This window comes from Chiroxiphia lanceolata, chromosome 25 (genome assembly GCF_009829145.1).
Source record: "Chiroxiphia lanceolata isolate bChiLan1 chromosome 25, bChiLan1.pri, whole genome shotgun sequence".
NCBI lineage: Eukaryota > Metazoa > Chordata > Aves > Passeriformes > Pipridae > Chiroxiphia > Chiroxiphia lanceolata.
This window is the reverse complement of record NC_045661.1, coordinates 3,788,172-3,810,906: the sequence shown is the minus strand read 5'-3', so window position 1 is coordinate 3,810,906 and position 22,735 is coordinate 3,788,172. Positions and strand designations below refer to the sequence as shown.

The window sequence follows — 22,735 nt, the reverse complement described above, 5'->3', positions numbered from 1 at the left end:
GGATACTTAGTTAAAAAAGTAATAAATGTGCTTCCAAAAGAGTCACTGCCCATTTAGCTCTGGCTGCCTCTGTCCCTCTGCTGTTTGTGCACAGCCTGCTCCACTGGATTAGGAATAACAGCCCATAAGATCACAATTTAAAAGGCTGCTAAAGGTCTGTCCAAACCTCTGTTCTAGTCCAAACACCTGCCACGGTGTGTGGGGTCACTCAGAGCAGCCCAGAGCTCTGCTGTCCCATGGAACGAGGCTCAAAGCCCCAAGGACCCTCCCTGCCATGGCCACAAGTGCCTCCTCCCATGGCCCAGGGATCCTCCCCCCAACAAAGGTGTTTTGTCTGAGGAAATATTGAAAACTGGCAAAGGAGAAGGTGTCTCTGGCAGTGGGAAGCTGTGCTCTGTGTAAAACCACACTGCACCCAGGGAAGGGCTCTCAACTCCGGACGACACCGGGCAGCAAGTCCAGGTTCTAAATTTAGGATCAGTTCCCATCCAACACCAGAGATCATTAACTCAGGGTCGTGCTCTCAGCCCCTGCCACTGATCTGTGGGGTTTCTCCTGTATTTCTCACCACACTGACTCAGAAAACCACCGTGCTGTGCTGGCTGCTTTGCCTGCAGCAAATGTTTCTGCACAGGAACCAGCTGCTTTCTCCCCTCTCGGGCCCAAATGCTTTTTCACACTCGTGATTTGCCTCAAACTTAGACAACTCCTCACTAAATGGTTTTTTTAATTGCCACATCTTCTTCCTATTAGGCAGGAGATCAGGAGTAGATAAAGATTTCCCTAATACACTGTGTGTTCAGTACATATGTGTGTGATATACCTACACATATATACATATTCATTTCCACGGCAGTCACGATTTGGTTCCATAATTGCAGCCAAGAAAAGCCAGCAAGATCCCAAAGCTAGTGGGTAAAATCCAGGTCAGTCAGACACAACTGACAGAGATGAGGAACAAAATTATTGCTTTTGTTTATAGTTGAAGATCCCATGTTACTGTGTTGCAAAAAAACTGTGTCACGTGGATTAGTGATTTTTTTTCAAGTAATAGTGAGATCTTTGTCAAGTAACAGAAAGATCCTTTTCTCAGAAGTTCTACACACAACAGTAGAATGCTTGAGGAGCTCGAAAATTCCAGGTGACACACCACAAACCAGAGTTTAGCCATTTAAAGCACATAGGCATCTCTGCAGAATGTGTGAGAGGAAAGCAAAAAGAACTATATGGACAAGAAATACTGTGAGAAAAAAAGTATCTGGATTGTATTACAGCTACATTTTACCCCAAAAAACTCATGTGCTTCCTCAAATTAGCTGGGAGCTGTGTCCTGAAGGGCACAGCATGGCTGGTTGTGTTGGTCTGGTGGTCACCTTACAGAATTTGTAGTGTATTTGCTAACTTCTTGTAGCAAATGGAAAGAATTCAAAAGAAAACCAGTGTTGGTTTCAACATTCAGGACTCAGAAGGATTTGTTTCTGCAGCTAGATGGTCCCCTCCTCACCTTTTCCCGAGAATCACATTCATATTGCAGGCTTAGTTCAGGCACTTTTATAAAATGTTCATCTGGAGTAAAAAGTCTGCAAAAAAATCTTTTTCTGCATAATTTAAAAGTAGCATTTCAGTCCCATTAGAGGTTGACAGGTCCCACCACACGACTATGGTTCTCTCTAATGATTTGACTGTTGCCATGAGACGTTTGGAGGCTACTGTATAGCTGTAGTTAAGGTTTCTTCATAAACAAAAATATTTTCCTACCTATTAAAAAAAAAAAAAAGGAAAAAAAAATATACTAAATGCTTTATACAGACAGAATCTGCTACTATGGAAATAAATAACATGGAGTGGAAAAAAACCAGTGTCTTAGCTCCAGGGTGCTGAGCCGTGGAATGTCACATTCCCAGTTTCTGGAGACTAGCTGCTGGTTGGCAGGAGGATCTCCAGGTCTTTGCCATTTGACACGACAGCGTTGTTGGAGCAGCTGCTTGCCACGTCCATGGGGGCACCCAGGGGGGACGCCTGGGCAGGGGTTTTGGTGAGAGCAGCAGGAGCAGCAGGTGACTGAGCCAGGCCAGGCTTCTTCGGAGGGATGGGCGGAGGGTTCCCCCTCTCTGCTCTAGGAATGGTCGGCGACTTAATCCCAGGAGACAACGGGCTGAGAGGGCTGGACACCTTGACAGGGCTGGGGGAGTGCCCAGACTCGGCTTTGGGGCTCCCAGCACTGGCCAGGGTTCGGTAGTCCGTGCCAAAGGGGGAGCTGTTGGGGGAGACGGGTTTGATGGGGCCCTGCTGGCTGGTGAACCTGGAGAGCACCTGAGTGACCGTGTTGCGGGCCAGCTGCTTGGCTGCTGAGTTGTCTGCCAGGGTGGGGGACAGGTCCCGGGAGGGGGGGCTCTGCAGCCCACTGGACTGATGGTCCTGCTCTGCCTGGGACTGGAACTTGTGCCTGGCTGCGTGGAAGCGCTGGTTGATGCCCACCTGGTAGGAGGACTGGTAGCCAGGGCTGCTGGCCGAGGCTCCCACCAAGCGTTTGGTCAGCACCGGTGAGGAGCAGGGAGAAGGTGTCAGGGAGGACCCAGCTGTGCTGCTGGGAGACAGGGAGACCCCCCCAGAAGGGTGCTGGGACATCAGGTGCACCGGTGACTCCGTTCTTACGGGAGAACTCCCGTTCTCCACCGCGCTTTCCGAGGCTGCACCGGCAGATCTCTCCCTCTGGCTCTCTGCGGGGTGTGTCTGCAGGGGCTCCCCACCTGCCTGCCCATCCAGGTCACAATGCCCATTGGATTTTGCATAGGAGTGAACTGGTGCAGAGGGGCTGGGAAACATGCTGTGAACAGCTTTGTTTGTGCTGGCAGGGTTTGCCCTCTCTGCCTGCAGACACTCGGTCTGGCAAGACACAGACTTCACCGGGGGACTGTCGGTTGTGACACCTCTGGACATCACCGAGGGGCTCGGCTGCAAAGGCTCAGAGGGACTGTGCTCCTGCTGAGAAGCCTCCAGCTCTTTCAGGGCTTTCTTCAGACATTCCACCTCTTCTTTGAGTGCTTTTGTACGGTTTTCTTCTCTGTTCAGCTTGGCTTTCAGCTGCTCCCTTTCAATGTCGAACTCCGAGAGCTGCTTTTCGACCTGTGCTTCCATCTGCAAACCCCTCTTCCTCTTGGCTGCCAGCTCCTCTTCCAGCTTGCTCACCTTACTCTTCTCCTTTTCCAATTTCAAGCTCAGTTCTACTGTCTTCTGCCCCTCCTCAGCTGCTTTGGCAGTGGCTTTCTTGCACTCCACTACAAGCATGGAAGACAGTTGCTTGTGGCGTGCCCTCTCCTCCTCCAGCTGGCTTGACAGCTTCTTCTGCTCTTTCTCAAACTTTTTCACTTGGGATTTTTCAAACTCCACCTGCAAATTAAGAACAAAAGAGATTTTAAGGGAACCTTAAAGCCTTGAAGGATAATGCCCCAAAAAGGAATGGGGTTAACTGTGTATCTTGGAGAAATCACACAGTAAAAGATGGCTAAGAAAGAGGTTCTTGCCCCAGGAAGCTGCAAGACAGTCTGGAATGACTCAGCTTGCACGTAGTAAGAATTATTACTTACTAGTAGTTTTATCATGTATGAAATTCAATTGACCTTTAGTGAGATATACACCCAGCCTGCCATGCACTGATGGAACAAGCGAGCCGGAGCAAAGCCTCCTTCCACCTCATTTACTACTTTGTCAGTTTGCCTTTTAAAGGCATTTAGGCTTTAAAATGCTGATGTGTTATGTGTGCTTAATAAAGGCAGCAGCGCTGGAGTAACTGAAAACAGCGGCTTAAATATTTATTAGCATCTCTGAATAACACCCCCAGGAGATCTCTCATGACTTATTCTGAATTTTGAGCACACAGAGCACCACCAATTGTAAGTTCAGCCCTGTTCTTGAGCACTCCTCAGATTTCAGGCTGAAGGAAGATCTGATTGCCTATTAAAAGCTTTTAGCACTGCTCAGCCACCGAAACGCCCCGAGAAATTAAGGTTGTTTTTCGCAGCAAAATGATAAAAGCCAAGAGTGCCTTAGAGAGGGAGGTTCCTGCTACTCTTTCAACACATCCCTGAGGGGTTCAGCACCCAGGAGCTCGGGGGTTTCTGTGGGCTGGGTAATCAGCAGCTCCCAAACTGTACCTGCTGGGTGAGCCGCTCCCGCTCCTTCTCCAGCATGTAGGTGACATCATCCCCCTCGGCCGTGTCCTGGGCGTGCCGCTGCCTCTCCTCCTCCAGGTCCAGGATCACCTGCCAAACAAACACCAGGGGATGCCCAGCTGTGCTCACAAGCAGGGAGAGATCAGCAGAGACATCCACACAGGTCCAAAGCCACAGGGAATGACACACGGGAGCGACCGCTGCGGGTTCAGACACCCAAATTCAACTCAAAGTCACATTTTTGGACAGGCTCAGTGCTGTGTTGTTACCTGGTCTAACCGAGTCAGTTTGTGAAAGAAGCTAGGAAAATGTCACACTGCATCTGTCTTCACATCTTCATTTTATTATTAAATACCTGAATTGCACGATTCTCCTCCGCGCTGTGGAACAGCCTTGAGAGGTTCCTGTTATGAACATTCCCATACCAGAAGGGCTGGGGTTGGAAGGGCCCTCTGGAGTCCAACCCTCTTGCCAAAGCAGGTTCACCTGCAGCAGGTTGTACAGATCACACCCAGGAGGGGTTTGGATATCTCCAGAGAAGGAGAGACTCCACAGCCTCTCTGGGCAGCCTGTTCCAGTGCACTGCCACACTCAAAATACATCAGTTTTTCCTCATATTTAGATGGAACTCCCCGTATTTCAGTCTGTGCCTGTTGTGCCTTGAAACCCAGAATTTCCTGGCAGGAGCATCAATACAAACCCCAGCAGGAGCAGAGGTGCTGCATCCAGGGGACACAGCAGTGACAGGACAGTCCTTGCTGTGGTTCCAGCAGTAATTCCCACACAGGCTTCTCCCCAGTGCCTTACAGGGATTTGAGGACTCCAGTGCCAAGTTTATTTTAAAGAACATTAATTTGTTCCTCCACTTAAGAGCAAGATGAGCTCTTGAAATGAAACTGCTTCCCATAAGGACCCAGTTAAGGAGCTCCTTCAGCTTTAACGCTGAATTACATGAATAATTGAAATTCTATTAACTCAACAAAAAAAAAGCAAACCACCCAGAATACAAACTTTCCAAGAGGATCTGCTGTTTCTCATCACCAAAACTCTGAGCTCTCCCAACACATGCTCAACCTGAATTTAGCAGCTCCTCCTTAGCAGTTCCTCATAAGCTCCGTCTTCCTGAAATTTAAGCTTCCAAATAATGCTTATACATCATTAAGTATTTAAGGGAGATTTTCACAGAAGGAGACAGGAAGAACAGAAGGAGAAGGGAAAAAATATCTGATTTTAATAGTATAATTTAATTAGATATTTGGCTGAAAAGTGAACCACAGCCTTGCTGTCACTTCCAGAGGCTTCTATTTCTGTGGAATTATGTGAACCAAGGACTATATTGCTGTCAACATGCTGAAGAATAACAGGTACTTCATTAAAGAGGCCAAATAGCATGGAAAATACTTCTGGTCACTCCATACTTCCTTAGGGAAGCACAAGGAGGTGCTGTCCCATAACTACCTGGCACCAGCTCTTCAACAACCACAAGCCACAAGTGGAACAGTGACTTTCTGCTGAGAATTCCATCTTCCAGAAACCCTTTCCTACATTTTGGGAAGCACTACACCCTCCCAGCTGTAAGCCAGTTCCTTTTTGGACTGTCCCAACAAAAACATCTTGTGTGTGCTTGAGATCTTATTTGAAGCAAAACCTACCTTTCTGTGTCTGCTTTCTGCAGCAGCCAGCTGGGATAACATTCTTTCCTGCATGTTCTTGCAATGTTTCATCACCACTTTCAAAATAGATAAAGGATTGGAGCATACTGGCTGTTTTTCACCATGATTCCCCTCTTTCAGGGTCTCAAAATCCCTCTGCAAAGCCATCAGTGGGTCGCTGATGTTGTACTTGCCATAGCGTTCCTCGATGAACGTGTCTCTGTGCTGGGCCTGCAACACAAAAACAAATTTGCATTTTAATATCCTTGAAGCAAAAAAAAACCAAAACAAAACAAAAACAAGCTAAAGAAGGAAGCATTTTGTAGTTAATATTCCTCTCTCTCTGTTTTCCACTTAGAGATAAAGAGAACTCCACACAGTCTGATTCATATCCTGTTATCTGCTATAAGAATAGGAGCATTCAGACAGGAAAAAACACAAGTGTGTGTCATGTTAAAGGTTAACAGGCAGGAGAGTAATTCATAAAACAAAGGGGTCTACCCGAAAGGCAGCACAGCCCATGCCACTGAAAAAAAAAAAGTCCACCTGGACCTTCTGATCACACCAATAACAAAGGGACAAACACTCTGATCAAATTAATACCACGAGAAGGTAAGTGTAGAGCAAGGAAAATAATCCTTCTACCATCAGAAGGGGTTTTCAAGCTGTTAAGTTTAAGGTTTCAGCTGGGCCCCAAGCTAATAAAAATGCTCATTAATACATTTAAAATGGGTAATATACCTTGAGTGCTGTGTCCAGCTCTGGCCCATCACTGCAAGAAAGACATGGAGGGGCTGGAGCATGTCCAGGGAAAGGGATGGAGCTGGGAAGGGGCTGGAAAAGGGGCTGGAGCACCAGGAGCAGCTGAGGGGGCTGGGGGGGCTCAGCCTGGAGAAAAGGAGGCTCAGGGGGGACCTTCTGGCTCTGCAACCCCCTGACAGGAGAGGGGAGCTGGGGGGTGTCGGGCTCTGCTGCCAGGGAACAAGGGACAGGAGGAGAGGGAACGGCCTCCAGCTGTGCCAGGGGAGGGTCAGGTTGGACACCAGGAGGAATTTCCTCCTGGAAAGGGTGGTCAGACATTGGAAGGGGCTGCCCAGGGAGGTGGTGGAGTCCCCATCCCTGGAAGTGTTCCAAAAATGACTGGACATGGCCCTCAGTGCTCTGGGCTGGGGGACAAGGTGGTGTTGGGTCATCAGCTGGACTCGATGATCTTGGAGGTCTTTTCCAACCCTAATGATCTTATGAAAAGCTGGTGGTTTCCCACTAATAAAGGCAATAAAGTCTAGAATATGGAAGTAAAGCCAGCTCTGGCCTGGATCAGATGCACAGCTGGGCACCTCCCCACTTCACAACTGCTCTCCAGGTGAGACACCTGGAGTGGTTTTTGTAAATGCTCTCATTCCCACAGCTGGAACAGAAGCAAACCCACACTACTCAGCCTGAAATAAGCCCTGGGGAGGTTAGAAAAAGCATGTGCTTGATTAACTTCTCACTGTCCCTGTTGAACAGTGATTTTTTAACCAAGTGGCCCCAGACAAACAAGAAATAAAGGAAAATCTTGCTTAAAAACAGCATCTCCACAATACATTCAGTCTCCAAACATCCTCATACCACAGCTACCTGCCATGGCCATGACTTACATTCCACAACTGTGTGAAAGCAAAGAAGGTAAGAACCAACTCCTGCTCAATAAAAGATTTAATCATTTACTGTCCCATCAGTGAAAGAAACAGTTTGTGTGGTTTCCTTGACTGTGTCACCATCAAAGAATTTCGTGTTGAGCAATTAAAGAGCTTCATTCTTGCCAGAGCCTATAAATCCGTGAATTGTTAATAAAATCCTTAATGTTCTCATCCAGACTAAACAGAGTTTAGTTTCTCAAGAAGCAAGACAGGACTGATGAGGTTTCTTTGGTGACATGTAAGAATTGAGACGACTCACATGTACCAGGCTCCACATTTACAGTGTTTAATGGTTGGACTCGATGAGCTCAGATGTCTTTTCCAACCCAAATGATTATGAATCAGCCATTCCATCTGGAAATCTGTTTGTTAGGATACCAATAGGCTTATCCTACTGAATGATTACTGTGAAGTTCTGAAAACTAAACAAAACTTCATAAACACCCAGATATTAAAGTATTATCTGCATGTTTACCACCACGATAAGAAACCACGTGAAAACAGATATTTATGCAACAAAAGACACAGGAGGGAAAACAGTTCTAGATACAAAAGAGCCCTCAGAGCTGCCCTGGCTGGGAGAAACATAATCATTGCTTTCTACTGAAGTGGTTCTGGGCTTTGTGAAAACCTGTGACTCTTTCAGTGTGGGATTCTGAGCATTTGTGAAAAACTGTGACTGTTTCATTCCCACGTGTACCACTGACAGCACAACCCCGTGCCCAGCAGAGCTGCTGCACCTGCCAGGGAATAACACCTTCCAAATCCCAGGTTTAACTTGGATTCCTCTGGATCCATATTGTCTCCTAAGGACTGGTTACCATGATAATTCACACCTTTCCTTTGCCATATAAATGGCTCTGTTCTGTTTTAGTGAGGCCACACATGTGGGTTTTCCTCTGCACGAGTTCCCTGCAGCACTGCAAGGCAGGAGTGAGTTCTAGTGCCTTTTAACCACAGTGTGTTTAATTTAGAACAAACTTCAGCACGTTCAAGCAGCCCAGCACTGTGTGACCCACAGGAGGCTTCTGATCCAAGCTGCACTTTTCCTGCCAGGGCACACAAATGACATGTTTTTGCCTCCAAACAAACGCTGCCTGTACTTTTATCAGATGTGTTTCACCTTTCTGCTCCCAGCAGAGCACAAACAGCAACTAAACCATCTCAAATTGAGCACAGCAGCTTTCCAGAGCTGGTGGAGGGCTCCAAGCAGCAGCTCCACACAAGCCCTGACTCTGCTGATGGTGTGAATGGCACAGAGCTGGCACAGGGTGGAAAACAAAGCTCCCAGCTCTGAATGCAGAGCCAGCCCGTGCCAGCCTCGCTGGGCACTTCCCCAGAAACCCCTTCAGGGAACAGGACTGGCAAACTGTCCCCCATTTCTCATGGGACTGCACAAGGGCATCTTTCAGATAGCAAGGACTGAGCCTGGCTCAAATGAAAAGGCAGCTCAGAAGCCAGGACTTCTTGGAATGGCTGTTTCCTGATGTCCCAGTATCAAAAATGCAAATATTTCACTTGAGCACACAAGGGCTGTAGTCACAGAGCCATGGAATATCCAGAGTTGGAAAGGACCCACAAGGATCACTGCGTCCAACTCTTGGACCTGCATTTTAAGGTGCAACCACATGAGTGGCATGAAAAAAAAATTAATAAAGCCAACTTCTGCTCTCCAAGGGAGAAGTGTTTGCATTGCCTTGACAAAAGGCAGAAAAAAATGAAAGCAAAAGACTTTTATTTGCATATCTCCTCCATAATCAAACCCAATTAGGGACATTCATCCTATTTGGAGCTGGGGTTTAACCCCTGCAGTAAACAACCACAGAGGAACAGCTCACACTCACAGAAACCCCTCCCTCTCTATCAGCAATACCCATCAGGAACTGTGGATACCTTTGATCAGAGCTCCAGATATTGTTCTAACTTTACATAATGAAAAAAAAAAAAGGAGAGGAAGGAAAAGATCAGCCCAGGAAATGGGAGGGCAATCCTGGATAATGGGGCAGCCCTGGTTTAATGAATCACAGGAAAAAACTACAGGCTGGGGTTTTTTAGTTTTTTTTGGTTTTGGTTTTGTTTTTTTTTTTCCAGGAACAGGGAATCTTCAGTTTTTCTGAAGAATTTATAAAAATGACTCAGTGAAACCTCAGTATAAGTGTGGAGGGAATTTCTACGTGACTCAAGCTTTAAAAAGCCTGTAAATATAAATTAGAATATCCATCCAGCTGGCCTAATTGCCTTGACAGATGAGCTTAATCCCAACTCATCCCAGTGCTGGTCATTCCACAATCACACAGGAACATGGGAGAGACCCTTCCAAAGGCCACCAGTGTTTCAACAGTGTAAACAAACCTTGCTTTTACTGGGCAAGTTCTTCCTAATAAAATCTCAAAGAACTGGGCTTAAGGTGTGTCCCCCTCCATTTTTTGCAACACTGGAGGTGTAACCAAAGCCCTGTTTTCCTCTGCTCCTCACAGCACTGATCCCTGTTGAATTTAGTGGGATGGTTTATTTCCTGTCTGGGAAAGAACAAGTAGTTCTTCCTTGCTCCTCTGAGCAATTAAGTGTTTTCCTGCACTGGCATGACAAACAGATGAGACTATCATAACATTAAGAGCCTTCTCAAGTCCAGCTATTCTTCTTTAATAGCCAGCAGAGCATAAACACTTAATTAAAGTTGTCTAGACTAGGAAAAGTCTTAACCAGGTCATCCTACACCGACCACATCTCGTTTGCAAAAACAAACCCAGTGCTTTGGCATTTGGGCCACCGTGCACTTGGGAATGCAAACAGGGATTTTTTTGCAGAGCAGTCACCAAAAATCATCGAGGCAGCTCTCTGAAAATGAAGTCACAGTGCCATAATAGGCAGAGGTTGTTTTATACAGGTGTGGAAGTGTCACAGAGTGACTCGTGCTCCTCGCTGAGACAACTGTGCAGCTCAACTTCTCCATCACTGGAGGTCACATACAAACATCTCCAACAATTGGGATTTTGTCCTGTCTGAACTGGAGTTCAGTCTTAAATACAGGTGTTCAACTTTCAAAACAGAAGGAACTTGATGATGGAAGAGAAATATTCTGTTAGCGAGCCCAAAACTTAGATCTCAGATCTCATTGTCAACCTAGTGAAACACAGAGATCCACAGGAAAACAGGCTTTGATAATAAGGAAATAAGGTTACAAAATGCATTCTTAACTCAGGAGTGGAAAATTTCCTCTGGATCAGAGATGACATATATACTCCCAACAGCAGCAACTGTGCTTTGAAAGAAGATGAAATCCTCTGCAACTGGATGATCTCCTATTTTAGCATCTCCACCTGTATCATCTCAAATATTCGGTTGGGAATTTCCTACCAAAACACTCCAACTCCTGAAGCAATTAAATGGATTACTCAGCAGTTTTGAAGACTAATAAACTGCCCTTCTCCCAACAGGAAAAGAAGACAGCATTTAAGCTTGGGCTGCTTTTAAAAAAGGAAGCAGCCACGCACATCAAGTGCTCTTAAAAATAACGCTGCAGATGATTGGAAGAATTAGGCAACAGCAGAGAGGGTTCCATGTGGAACTGGCTGGCTTTGAGCTCCAGTTTGGGTGATGGACCACTGTTAGTCCATTTGGGAAGAGAGAATTCTGATTTTATGGAGCAGAAGCAATATCTGACCCAACTGACGAGATATTTCCCATGCAGGCAAAGCAAAGGTTTCGCTTTCTTAGGAAAAAAGTTACAGTTTCCTCTTGGGATTTCTAGACTGGTTTGGGATGAATGTTTCCCATAACCTCTTTCTGTAGGATTTTTTTTAATAAAAGATTTCCTTTTGCTGAAGCCTTGTTTATGTGACAGCGTTTTCTCCCTGCATTCAATCATCTTTACGACTTGTTTTACTGGAACATCAAACAGGGAATTTCCAAGACTTTGTTTCAAGTATTTTTTGGACACAATGTAGAGTATTCCTCCTGCCTGTAATTTCAGAGCTCATCAGCACAAGGCAAACACACTGTTAATTAACTGTAGCTACTGTGTATGCAGTTCTCCAGTAATAATTTGCACAGAAGTTCCTCCTTCATGCAGCAGAGAGTGGAATAATCTTTAAATAGCTTCTTGCTGCCTTGAACTTCCTTATTAGCTTCTCTCCCCAGAGACAGATATTGGGAATAAAGACAGGCTGAGGTCACAGCAACCACTGACAGAGAGAAGGGAAATGGGGGTGGGGACCACTTGCTTTGCCCAAAAATAAATGTCAAAAAATGCTGGAGTGGGATTCCCAGTGCTGCTTTAGCTCCAGCTCTGCAGCAAGAGCCACAAAGCAAACTGCTCCAATGCAGCTTCTGTCCTAATTGCCATCATTATATCAAGTGAACAAACCAGATAAACGAGAGCTGCCCACTTGTAACACATGTAGGGCCTGTTATCAGCTTTGAAGAAGACGTGGAGTTTTCTTAGGAAACGTCAAAAGAGCATAAAATTGCAATTTCTTTCTCTGGGAGCTTCTGGTGCAGTGTGTAAAGCCTGGCTGTGCCCAGCTCCCAGTGGTGCAGGGATGGCACCGTGCTCAGGAACTGCACCTTGGTCACCCCTGAACCAGGGAGCCCAACGACACCCCCAGAGCTGAAATTCCGAGCAGGAGCCATTCCAGAGTGGGAACCATTCCCACACCTCTCTGCTCCCTCCTCTTGCACCTTCCTGGGCGCTGGGGAGGTGAGGAAAATCAGGGTTTTTTTGAAAGATCCTGGCAAACTGTGCTGCTTCCAGCAAGGAATAAACAAAAAACTCCCCCGAAGCTGCAAGAAAAGCTGTGAGGAAGGGCTGCATTCCAGCAGGACAGCACCCCTGGGAATGCTGCTCCATGGAAGCTGCTTTCCAAGTGATGCAAAAGCCCAATTTGCCCCATCTGTAAAAGATTTAGCAGCATCTGCAGCAAGGTTTTGTATTACTGAGCCTTCCTTTCTATTTAAACAAGAGGTAGGCTTCAGGTTTTGAAACTGCTCTGTAAACTGAGTTTCTAAATCCACTGACAAAGGAACACTCAATTTTGCAGTGCATTAATATTGCTTCAGAGTGAATCACTGAACTCAGGAGCAGAGAGATGAACACCAGCTCCCAGTCATTAACACAAAATAGTTTCTATCCCAGTGTCAACTGCCTGAGGCCTCATTAACATAAAAGAAAAAGCCAGAAAGCTGTTTCCTGTTTTCTAAAAGTAAACAGAATTTCGGTTCTAATGTATGGAAAATTCTCTTTAAAGAGCAGGGGGGGGCAGAGAACAAAGTGCTCTAACACAGCACTAGAGACCCATTTAAATATTGAATTGTTTCCAGTCGTGGTGTGCTATTTCAGAAGATGAACCTGTGGTTCCTGCAATCCTTTCCACACAGCAACAAGGACTCAGAGTCTAATTCTTACTATTATGCAACTCTCTGACAGCATCTGGGGTTTTTTGGATGATATAAACACAATTATAGCTACAGGAAAAGGAGCACAATAAGAAGTGAGACTTAAGGTCTGTTCCAACACTGAGATTTATGCAGTGGACAGGAAGCTACTTTCAGGCAAAAAAAAAAACCCCAAAAACTGATATATATATATAACATATATTGAAATATATCTAACAGATATTGAAATATATCTAACAGATATTGAAATATATCTAACATATATTGAAATATGTATCTAACATATATTGAAATATATATCTAACATATATTGAAATATATCTAACATATATTGAAATATATATAAAATATATTGAAATATATATCTAACATATATTGAAATATATATATAACATATATTGAAATATATCTAACATATATTGAAATATATATAAAATATATTGAAATATATATAATATATATTGAAATATATATAATATATATCAAATATATATAATATATTGAAATATATATAATATATATTGAAATATATATAATATATATTGAAATATATATAAAATATATTGAAATATATATAATATATATCAAATATATATTATATACATATTCAACATATTTTATTTTATTCAATATAATTGAATAAGTAATTGTTGAAATTGAAGTAATATTACAATTTTAAACGGGCATTAAAAGGCAAGACCAGGTTCACAGGGAGGGATGATTGTCCTCATTACAATGCCCAGCACTCCAATACACAGGAAAAAAGTAAACTACAGGAAAAACAAGGACACAAGTCAAGGAGGGCAAGTCCTGATATGCTGGAAGCATCAGTCAGAGGTGACCTAACAACTGCTCTGGGAGCACAAAATACATCCCAGGAGTTTAAAATTCCACCCCAGCACATGGAGAGCTGCTGGCTCCAGGGGGGGTGTGAAGAGATGTCCCCAGAGAAGGCAGCAAGGAGTAAAAATTTGGGCAGGGAGGAAAGCAAAGGAGCACAAGTGGTCTCTGGAACCCCTGGTTCAGCAGCTCCAGCCTGACCCAGAGGGAAGCAGGGCCAGTGCCAACCAGCGAGGGCTGATACCAGGAGGGAGAGGGAAACTATTTTAAGCTTTGTCATCTGCATGCATGGATCCCCTCTGCTAAATGCCAGATGCAAAATGTTTGTCCCTGAGTGTGCAGGAGGATCAATTATTGCAGACTGGGTTACAGTCAAATTACAAGTTTACAAATGGAGGGGCTTTTTCCCTGCAAGTTCTTGTCCTTTCCTATTATGTAGCAAAGGATTTGCCTCAAACGTCCAGAGTTCAGAAGCACTTAAATCTGAACTAGAAGTTAAATCAGCCCATGAAGAGAAATGCATTTTTTGCTACTATGTGGGAAGTAAATAGGCAGATAAAATTCTGATTTTTAACCACTGACACTGATGTGTTTAATGTAACTGCTGGGGAAAATCACCGGCATGATTTAGGATCCTGTAATCCCCTAATAAAGTTCAGAAGTTTGAACTCCACCTTTTTCCCCAACATATACCTGCACTTCCCATAAAACTATCACTCCTCCAAAGAAATTTGGCAGCTGAGGCAGGATATAAAGTCCACAACACTTAGGGAACAGAGAGAGCTGTGAGACCACAGTCAGACAATTCCTTCCCCCAGCCCTGGGTGTTCCAACCCCTCTCAGGGCAAATTACAGCTCAATTTGTCCAATATATGCAAGTTAAACTAAATGCTCTCAGAGTTTCAATCTTTAATTCGGTCTTAAAAGGTTTTTTTTTTCTTCTGGGCAGCACTTAAATGTATCAAAACGTGAGTAAACAGATTAGCAAGGTTTCCTTTAATTAGTCACACACAATCAAAGTCTTCAGCCAGGAAGGCTCAGTAAAGCTGTTACCACAGTTACTATCAGCAAACAAGGAGAAAAACACAGCAAACCCCAGAATTTCTCTGGCTCCATATTCCAAATAAGTGGACAAAGCAAAGCTGGGAGTTCTCTGCTGCTGAACCTCTGCCCAGCCACCAGATTAAGCAGTTACATGACTTTTCCTTCCACGTATGGAAAGGGCAGTGTGGGCTCCTGCCAGCAGGAAGCCAGGCTTGGGCTGCAGCATCCCTGGGAACAAGCTTTTGGATGTGAGGAGCAGCACAGCTGGAGATCTGCAACATCTCCCACTGCTGCAGGCACTGGCCACTTTTCAGGGGTTGCAATTTTCATGCTCAGGAGGCAGCAAGAGCCAGTTCTGACTCGAAGCTTTCCCTGCCCTTTCCTCCCACCTCCAGCTTTCCTCCCAATCTCCAGATGAAACCCTACAGCATATCCCTGACAGAAGAAGGGGAAAACAGCACTAACCTTTGATTAGCTCAGTATTTTATACTCCATAATTACCAAGCATAGGTTACAATTTCATTTAATTTCGTCTCAGTTATGAGGACTTGACAAATTAAGTCAAAGGGTACTCTGACTGTATTAATGTCCTCACACGAGAGGGAACTGCAGGTTAAATTTCAACAGAAGAGATAATTGCTTTACACTGGAAGGGAGGCAGTAAAAGGCCTCTGGAATGGAGCTGCTGCATTCCTTCCCATTGGTCTCCCTGTGCTCCATTACACGCATTTCACACTGAAATATTAAAGTGAGGCTTGTTTGGGTAACAAATTCTGACCACACAGAATGAGAAAACAGATCTCAGGACAGAGGAGAAACAAATCTCTTTCAAAACAGGAGCTAAACCTTTCCACCTGATCCACAGTTTTGAGAGGGTGAAGATATACCTCCAAAATGAAAATATTATTTAAATGCAAAACCAATTAACAACAAACATAAGCAGAGGACATCTCTCTACTCCCCTAAAAGGTGTTTGGAATCAAGCTACAGAAGCTTTTGCTGGAAAACCAAGCCCTGCAGCTCCCAGGCCTGCAAGCTGCCATTCCTCTTTTGAAATAGCTGGGAATTTTAAACATTATCAGCACTGACAGCTCAGCTTGGAAAAGCCTTCAATATTCAACCCTGCCACAACTCATTGCTTCAAAGATTGACCCCTTCCATCATTTATACCACTGGGGTTTTTTCCACCTTACTGAGGTTGAGTGCCAACCAGGTCTCCTTCAAAGAGCAGCAGCATCACACATGGAATATATATATTTTTAAAATTATTTTCCAGGCTTAATATTAACACAACAAACTGGCCAGAGAGTTCCACAGACCACAGCACTTCAGCCAGTTTTCCTGCACCATGAACAACCCCTGCAAGAAGAGGCTCCAGTACCATTGTCCCTTGTCCCATCACCACCACCACCACCACTTCACCTGCACTGATGGGGCTTAAATTTGACTTTTTTTTGAGCAGTTTTAGCTGGTTTCTGCCTCACTGGAAGGCTACACTAATGCTTGTGCCAGCAAAGGGAAAGAATAAGTCTGGGGTTCAGCAGTGCCAGTGGCTCAGTCAATACAAAGCCACGGGTGCTTTGTTATTCTCACTAAAAGACTAATCTGGGAGCCCTCCTGGCGAGCAGAGTTCCTGCTTTAAGCAGCCCTTCCCTTGCTAAAGGAGAACAAAACCAACAAAGGAATTCTGAGACAGCTTCTGCACAGCAGAAACACGTGGGGTTCTTTTATGAGGAAGGATGAAAACACGCAGGTAACTCTGTGTTTCAACGCTGAAATGCTCCTTGCAGCCACCTTCCCAAAATGAATTCCAAGGCATGGGTGATAATACAGCATTTATTATGTAATCCTGCTGATATTAACATGGGATTCTGAGCCAGTAATAAGTCTTTGCCTCCCAGTTTCACCCTGGATACAAGTGCTCTGCAGAACTTAAAACAGCAGAACTGGTGTCATTTTTGCCTCTTATCCTGGTGCTTACAAACATACCTTTAAGGCCTCTATGACAAGATCTCTTGCTTCTAATTCTCCCTCTAGAATGCTAAAGAGTGTCAGTAGTTCTGGTTTGCTGAGTTTTTCCAGATTCATCCTGAAAACCTGGAAAAAAAAAAATGGAACAGAGTTTAGTTTAGGTGTTTCTTTGGACATTAAAATCAGTATTCTAAGCTGTGACATATAATCTCTATTTAACTTCAGCTTCCAGATTTTGGATTGCAAATTGCCCTGAGGGGGGGAAGGGAACAATAAACAAGGGGATCATTTTCTCTCCAGCTTCCAAGACCAGTTGTAGAAGATGCATTGCCACCTCTTCCCAGGGGACATGAACATATGCACCCCCAGATGGTGAGGGCAGAGCGTGCAGGGCTAAAGTGACAGGATAATATTCACCAAGAAGTAGCCAAAGTTAACAGGAAAGGGGGGGGGGGAAAAACATGGATATTTAAAAGCTGTAAATGACACATCTGGATCACGCAGCTGCAAACATCACTGAGGAGCTGTGATGAATGAAGGCCAAGCTGGGCCACCCACACAAGCTCCATGGTGAAGGGAATATTGCAGAGCTGAGATATGTTTCCTAGGAATGCCATTATCCATTCCTAATGGAACAGGCCCAAACCACTTTACAAAAATCAATGCCACGGAAAATACACATTTAATTACCACTATTTCCAACTGTTTCACTATCACCATCATTTATTAAATACAATTTTACTGCCTACATAAGAACAGAGATCCATCATCTGAACTGCACTTGAAGAAGCTTTTTATTCCCTTGCATCTTTGCTGCTACACTTAATGCTGGCCAGTAATAAGCCTTTTCATTACATTATTTTGTTAAAAATGGAAATAATTGCGAGACTAAATTCTTGTCTGTTATGCAAATATACCCATTGAGACAGTCCTGTGCTTTGCACAACCATCAAATACACTTTTCTGAGTCCAGGTTTCACCAAACTTCATGTCAGCAAGAAAATGCCACAGCACCAAGAAGCTTCTCAGAGACTTCAACCTCCAGTGGCAAGTGATAAAGGGTTAAACTGGCCTTTACTGGAGAAGCCTATCCAGCTAAAACATTCAGCTGAAGCCTAATTTGTCTGAAGTCACTGCTCCTTTACAACTGATTTGCATAACTGTGCCTTGGAGAGTTATACACAAAAGCAAGTTCTGTCTTGTTTGTGCCAGAGCAGTTTTCCAGTCACTGGGAACAGAAAGTTCTGCTCAGAGAGGAGCAAGCAGCTTCATACAGCAAGAGAAATCAGAAATGTGCTCCCTGCCCCTCTGCTAAGCAGGGAGGGCTCTCATCACACGCTTCATGCAGTGTTTTACATGAAATTCCATAAAGCAGCAACATTTCTTACTCTCAGACTCTTCTGGCTCATCCTCCCACTGCCACGGGCTGCTCAGGAAGCATCAGTGGGAGTGCCCACGACTGGCTGTTCCAAACCCAACCTAACTGGACACCGTGGATCTGTCAGCATTGCATCCACACATTCCAGAGGAAAACCCACGAGTGGAGTGTTTGGAAAACCTGTTCAATCTGTCATCATGTTAAAAAAGCCTGATCTGGAGCTGACACAAGAGTGTAACTTAGGAAACTTGCTCTACTGACTCAAATCACACTCTGGTGGGCCAGGAGAGTGCTGGTCACCCTTTAGCAAGAGTTACACCTTCTGAGCAGCCAACACACCTTGAGTGGGTCAGGATGGGAAGGACCATGAGCTTCAGGAATGGCTGGATAATTCTGTCACCATGAGGATCCTGCCTAGCTGAGACCACAGGGAAAGAGTGTGATTTACAACTTGTTTCTCTTAAAAAGGGAGAGAATGCAACAGAAGCAACAAATTAATGCCAGAATGTAATTAAGCAGCCATACAGGGTGAGGAGAAAGGGCTTGTTTTTAGCCTTTACTATTTACTATGCTTGTGTTGGTGCTTAGGTCTGAGCTGCACCACTTCCCTGGGCAGCTTTTAAATGTGGAATATCCAAACATCTGCTCAGGAGATGCACAAAACCACCCCAGTCCTTGCTCAGGCTAAATTCACAGGTGCTAAGACTGAATCAGTACTGAGGGGAAGTAACTTTTTCTGCCAGATACTCCCCAAGTTATATTGGTTTTCTGGCATTATAAACCAGAACTAAAAAGGAGAAGTTTCCTTTGAGATCTCGGAACAAAATGTATCATCTAATTCTGTCACCCCAGGACAGCAAGTGTCGAACAGGGACTTCCAACGTGACTCTATCCAGGCTTTTCCCTTAAAAAGGGATGACATGGAAAAGTGCAGCTGCATCTCTCCATGAGCTGCATCTCTCCATGAGCTCTCCACCAGCTCACTCTTACAGCAGGGATAGCTACCAGCTGCAGTTTGGCATTTAAAAGCTATTAGTCTGGGCAGTAATAATTTCTACTCTATATCCTAAATACTCCCATTGTGACTTGCACTTCCCAGTGTTATAGGAATAAGCCCTGCTATTCTTACCATGCCTCTGTAGTCTTTAATCAGCTTAATAACATAAACAAGCCCTGGCCTAAAATATACAGGTAAAAATACTTAAGAGAAATAAAGAGCAGGAGCCAGTTTGCAATGGCAATCATTTATACAACAAGAGGTAACATTAAAGGTATAAAAGTGGTGCAGCCTCAGCTTCCTTCAACCTCTAACTGCTCTGCTGGCATCAGTTACCCCACACTGAGGGGACAGACTGGGAACAGAAGCTACAAGTAAGGTCATTGCCCTAAAAAACCCATTAAAATGCACCTGTATTCTGCAGGGATCCACAGGGAGCTTCTAGAACCCACCTGGCAGATTCCTGTTATGCTGAATGGATCACAACCCCAAGAGTTCCCTTTCAGGGCCTCTCAACCCCAGGGAGCTGAAAACTTGGGGGGAAAAAAGAAGTTCTGTTCATTCTAAGCTGTTATTTTACAAGAACAAGAAGCATCTCCGGATCAAAGAGCTAATAAGCATAAATTTGAGGTCCTCCTCCCCCTGTCCAAATCTAAATCCAAATCCATTCCCAGCCCTTCAGCATCACAGGCTCCTGAGCTGACCATTCCAAGGCTGCTTTCAGGCTACACATCCCTGGTGCCTTCCCTCTTCCCACTTTTTAACAAAAGACCACACCAACCCTATTCAATCACCCAGTTCTCTCCCTTCCACCCAGTTCTCCCCCTTGCAAACAGCCCCCTTCTGCCAAAGGGATCTGGATGCCTCAGCTGGGGAACCTGACCCTCTGTTTCCAAACCTTTAACCAGGAGATAGAGTTTCCCAGCATCAGAAACAAGATCTAGCAATTCCCAGGGCACGTTACCCCTTCCCATCCAGGGAAACAGGCTGAGTGGAATCAGAGAGCAAACCACAAGGACCTCATTATTTAGTCTGATGGTATAAATATTTTCCCTGAGCCTGAGATATAGCACCATTTTTGGACAATAAGCCCGAGTTTAGAGCATAAACAAAGATAATCACTTATTGCTTGCCCAAAGGTGAGCTTCCTTTCAGCTATGGACCATCAGAGTCTCCCCAGCAGAGCGTGAGTGGAGATAAAACTCTTCTAAGAAAGTTATTTCCCAGTATTTAACTGAAAATAACCATCAAGAGCAGTTGAAACGTACGTACAACCACGCAAGCCAACAAACCAGGGGGAGTTATCTTTGGCATGTGCCACTTGAGGAACAAAACAGATAAGCTTCCAGAGCGTGGCAGCTCCTCCTCGCCCTGAATCACGGCGAGGTGATTATGAAACCAGTGCAGGTTCCATTTCACTCGTCTCACACACATACGAGCACGAACCGAGGGAAAGAATGTTGCCAGCACAGGGGAACTTCACCCACCGACTTGCAGCAAAGGTTGGAGGCAGAGGGCAGCAATCAAAGAACAGCCCGAGGCACAGAGAGGGGAGTTTGTCAGGTGGAAGCTTCAAGATCCTCTGCAAGCCCTTGGCTCAAAACTCTTCCACTTCAAGTGATATAATGAAGAACAAAGCTTGTTGTTCCTTTTTCCTCCGAAACAGGGTATTTCCAAAGCTGTGCCAATGCAACAATGCCTCTATCTCCATAACCCCGAACCAGCTTCCTTTTCTCTTGCCTGTCCCCGAGGAGGAGCTGATATTTCCCAGGAGCCAGCACGGGCAGTCGTGTAATCGCATTCCTGGGAGAACCCAAATGACTAGTTTGGGAACTCCTGACAGACAAGTTCCCCGAACTGCTGCTGCGTGTGCAGCGTGATGTTCGAGTCGTCACAATAATTACACGATATGTTTATGTAATAGGGAAAAAAAAAAAAAAAAGCCAAGATGCACTTTATAATTGTGCATCCACGGTGCTACCTGGCGTTGCATCACAACTGTGGAGGATTAGGTTAAAACGAGAAGGGTTTATGTGTCTATCTCACAGGAGAAAGGACATCTGCCCCCCCCCAAACATCCTCGCACTGTTATTTTTTTAAGCACTACAGGGAAAAGAAGCAAACCAGCAAAATTTTGAGCGTGTGCTTTGTACGAGTCCTTGAACAGCCCCTGTGCAGCTCCTTGAAAGAGAATCAAAACCATCGCTGACCTTCAGCCCCCCCAGCCCGGGGGGAGCCTCGTCCCCTCCTGCCACACGATCGCCGGTGACCCCGGCACAGGGACGGGACGAGGGTCACCCCGGGACACGGGGCAGCTCCAGCGGCACATCCCCGGCACCGGCACCCCGGGAGGGGGCGGCTCGGTGCCTCCCGAGCTGCACAACCAGGCCGGTGCAACCGAAACAAAGGGAAACGCCGCCCAGGAGCCCGAGCCCGCCGCCGCCGCCGCCCGGAGCCCCCCAAGCTCCCCCGGCACCGGGGGCGGCACCGCGGGTCCCTGGGGGGGCAACAACCCACCCCGCCGCGCCAGGCCCGGCCCAGCTCCCGGGAACGCCCCCCGCTCTCCCCGCGGCCTCCGCGCCCCGCGGTACCGCCCAAGCCGCGGCCGCGGCCGCCCCCGCCCGCAGCGGCCCCGCCACCGCCCCTCTCTCAGCCCGCGCCGCCCCGCACCTGCCGCTGTCCGCCCGCAGCCGCAGCGCCGCTCCAGGACGGGCCGGACCGAGCGGGACCGAGCGCGGAGCCCGAGGCGGGACCCGCTTTACCCTGTACCGACCTGCCCTGCCCCGCACCGACCTGCCCCGCGCCGCCACTGCCGCCGCCACCGCCGCCGCAGCCGCCGCGCCGCTCCGCTCCCCATCGGCCGCCCCGCCCCTTTGCCCCGCCCCTCCTTGATTGACGGCACCCCCGCCAATCAGCGCCGCGGCCGCCGCGCCCTAGAGCCAATCCGCCGCGAGGGAGGCGGGGAGAGGGCGTGGCGCGGTGGCGGCAGCCAATCAGACGAAGTGGGCGGGGCGCGGAGGGCGGGGCGGAGGGTGAAAATCCCTTTTGTTCGCGGCGGAGCGAGCGGGCGGCCGTGATTGGCGCGTCACTTCCGCCGCGGGCGGGGCGGGGCCGCCGCGGGCGGGGCCGGGGGCACCGCCCGAGCCACCACCCCCGCGCTGAGGCGACGGCCCGGGCGGGGACCAGGGAGGGGAGCCCGGGCGGCGGGAGTATGGTGTATACACGCACATCGAAACGAGCCCCGCAGAGCCCCTGGTTGGGAGAGCGACGGTGCCTGAGCTGGAGGGGGATCGGGGCAGGAGTGTGCCCCTCATGGAGCCCGTGGCAAACGAGAGCCCCTCACAGCCCTTCATGGTGCCCGTAACAGACCAGTGCCCCTCAGCCCCTCATGGTGCCCGTGCAAGGGCGGTGCGTTTCAGAGTCCCTCGTGGTGCCTATGGCAGACCAGTCCCCTCAGTACCCATGGCAAAGCAGTGCCTAGGGCAGACCAGAGCCCTTCATGCTGCCCAGTCCCACACCCCTCACAGCAGTTCTGAGCTGTGCTCCCCTCACAACTCCTGCTCCCGCTCCCCTCACAGTGTTTCTGAGCCCTGTTCCCCTCATGG

General features: G+C 46.7%; 1 protein-coding gene across 3 annotated transcripts; it reads right to left on the bottom strand.

Moving 5' to 3' along the window:
- Nucleotides 1–1,914: 1,914 nt before the first annotated feature.
- Nucleotides 1,915–21,989, bottom strand: CTTNBP2NL (CTTNBP2 N-terminal like). 3 transcript variants are annotated; one of them, XM_032710807.1, is made up of 5 exons: nucleotides 21,924–21,989; nucleotides 16,774–16,881; nucleotides 5,825–6,055; nucleotides 4,155–4,262; nucleotides 1,915–3,390 (listed from the first exon to the last, which is right to left on the bottom strand). In XM_032710807.1, the coding sequence occupies exons 2-5, from the start codon at nucleotides 16,870–16,872 to the stop codon at nucleotides 1,915–1,917; spliced, it is 1,914 nt and encodes a 637-aa protein (XP_032566698.1). In that variant the 5' UTR covers nucleotides 16,873–16,881; nucleotides 21,924–21,989. The 3 variants fall into 3 exon arrangements, with proteins under 3 accessions (XP_032566698.1, XP_032566700.1, XP_032566697.1); XM_032710809.1 differs by lacking the exon at nucleotides 21,924–21,989 and adding an exon at nucleotides 21,801–21,824; XM_032710806.1 differs by lacking the exon at nucleotides 21,924–21,989 and adding an exon at nucleotides 18,473–18,659.
- Nucleotides 21,990–22,735: the final 746 nt, after the last annotated feature.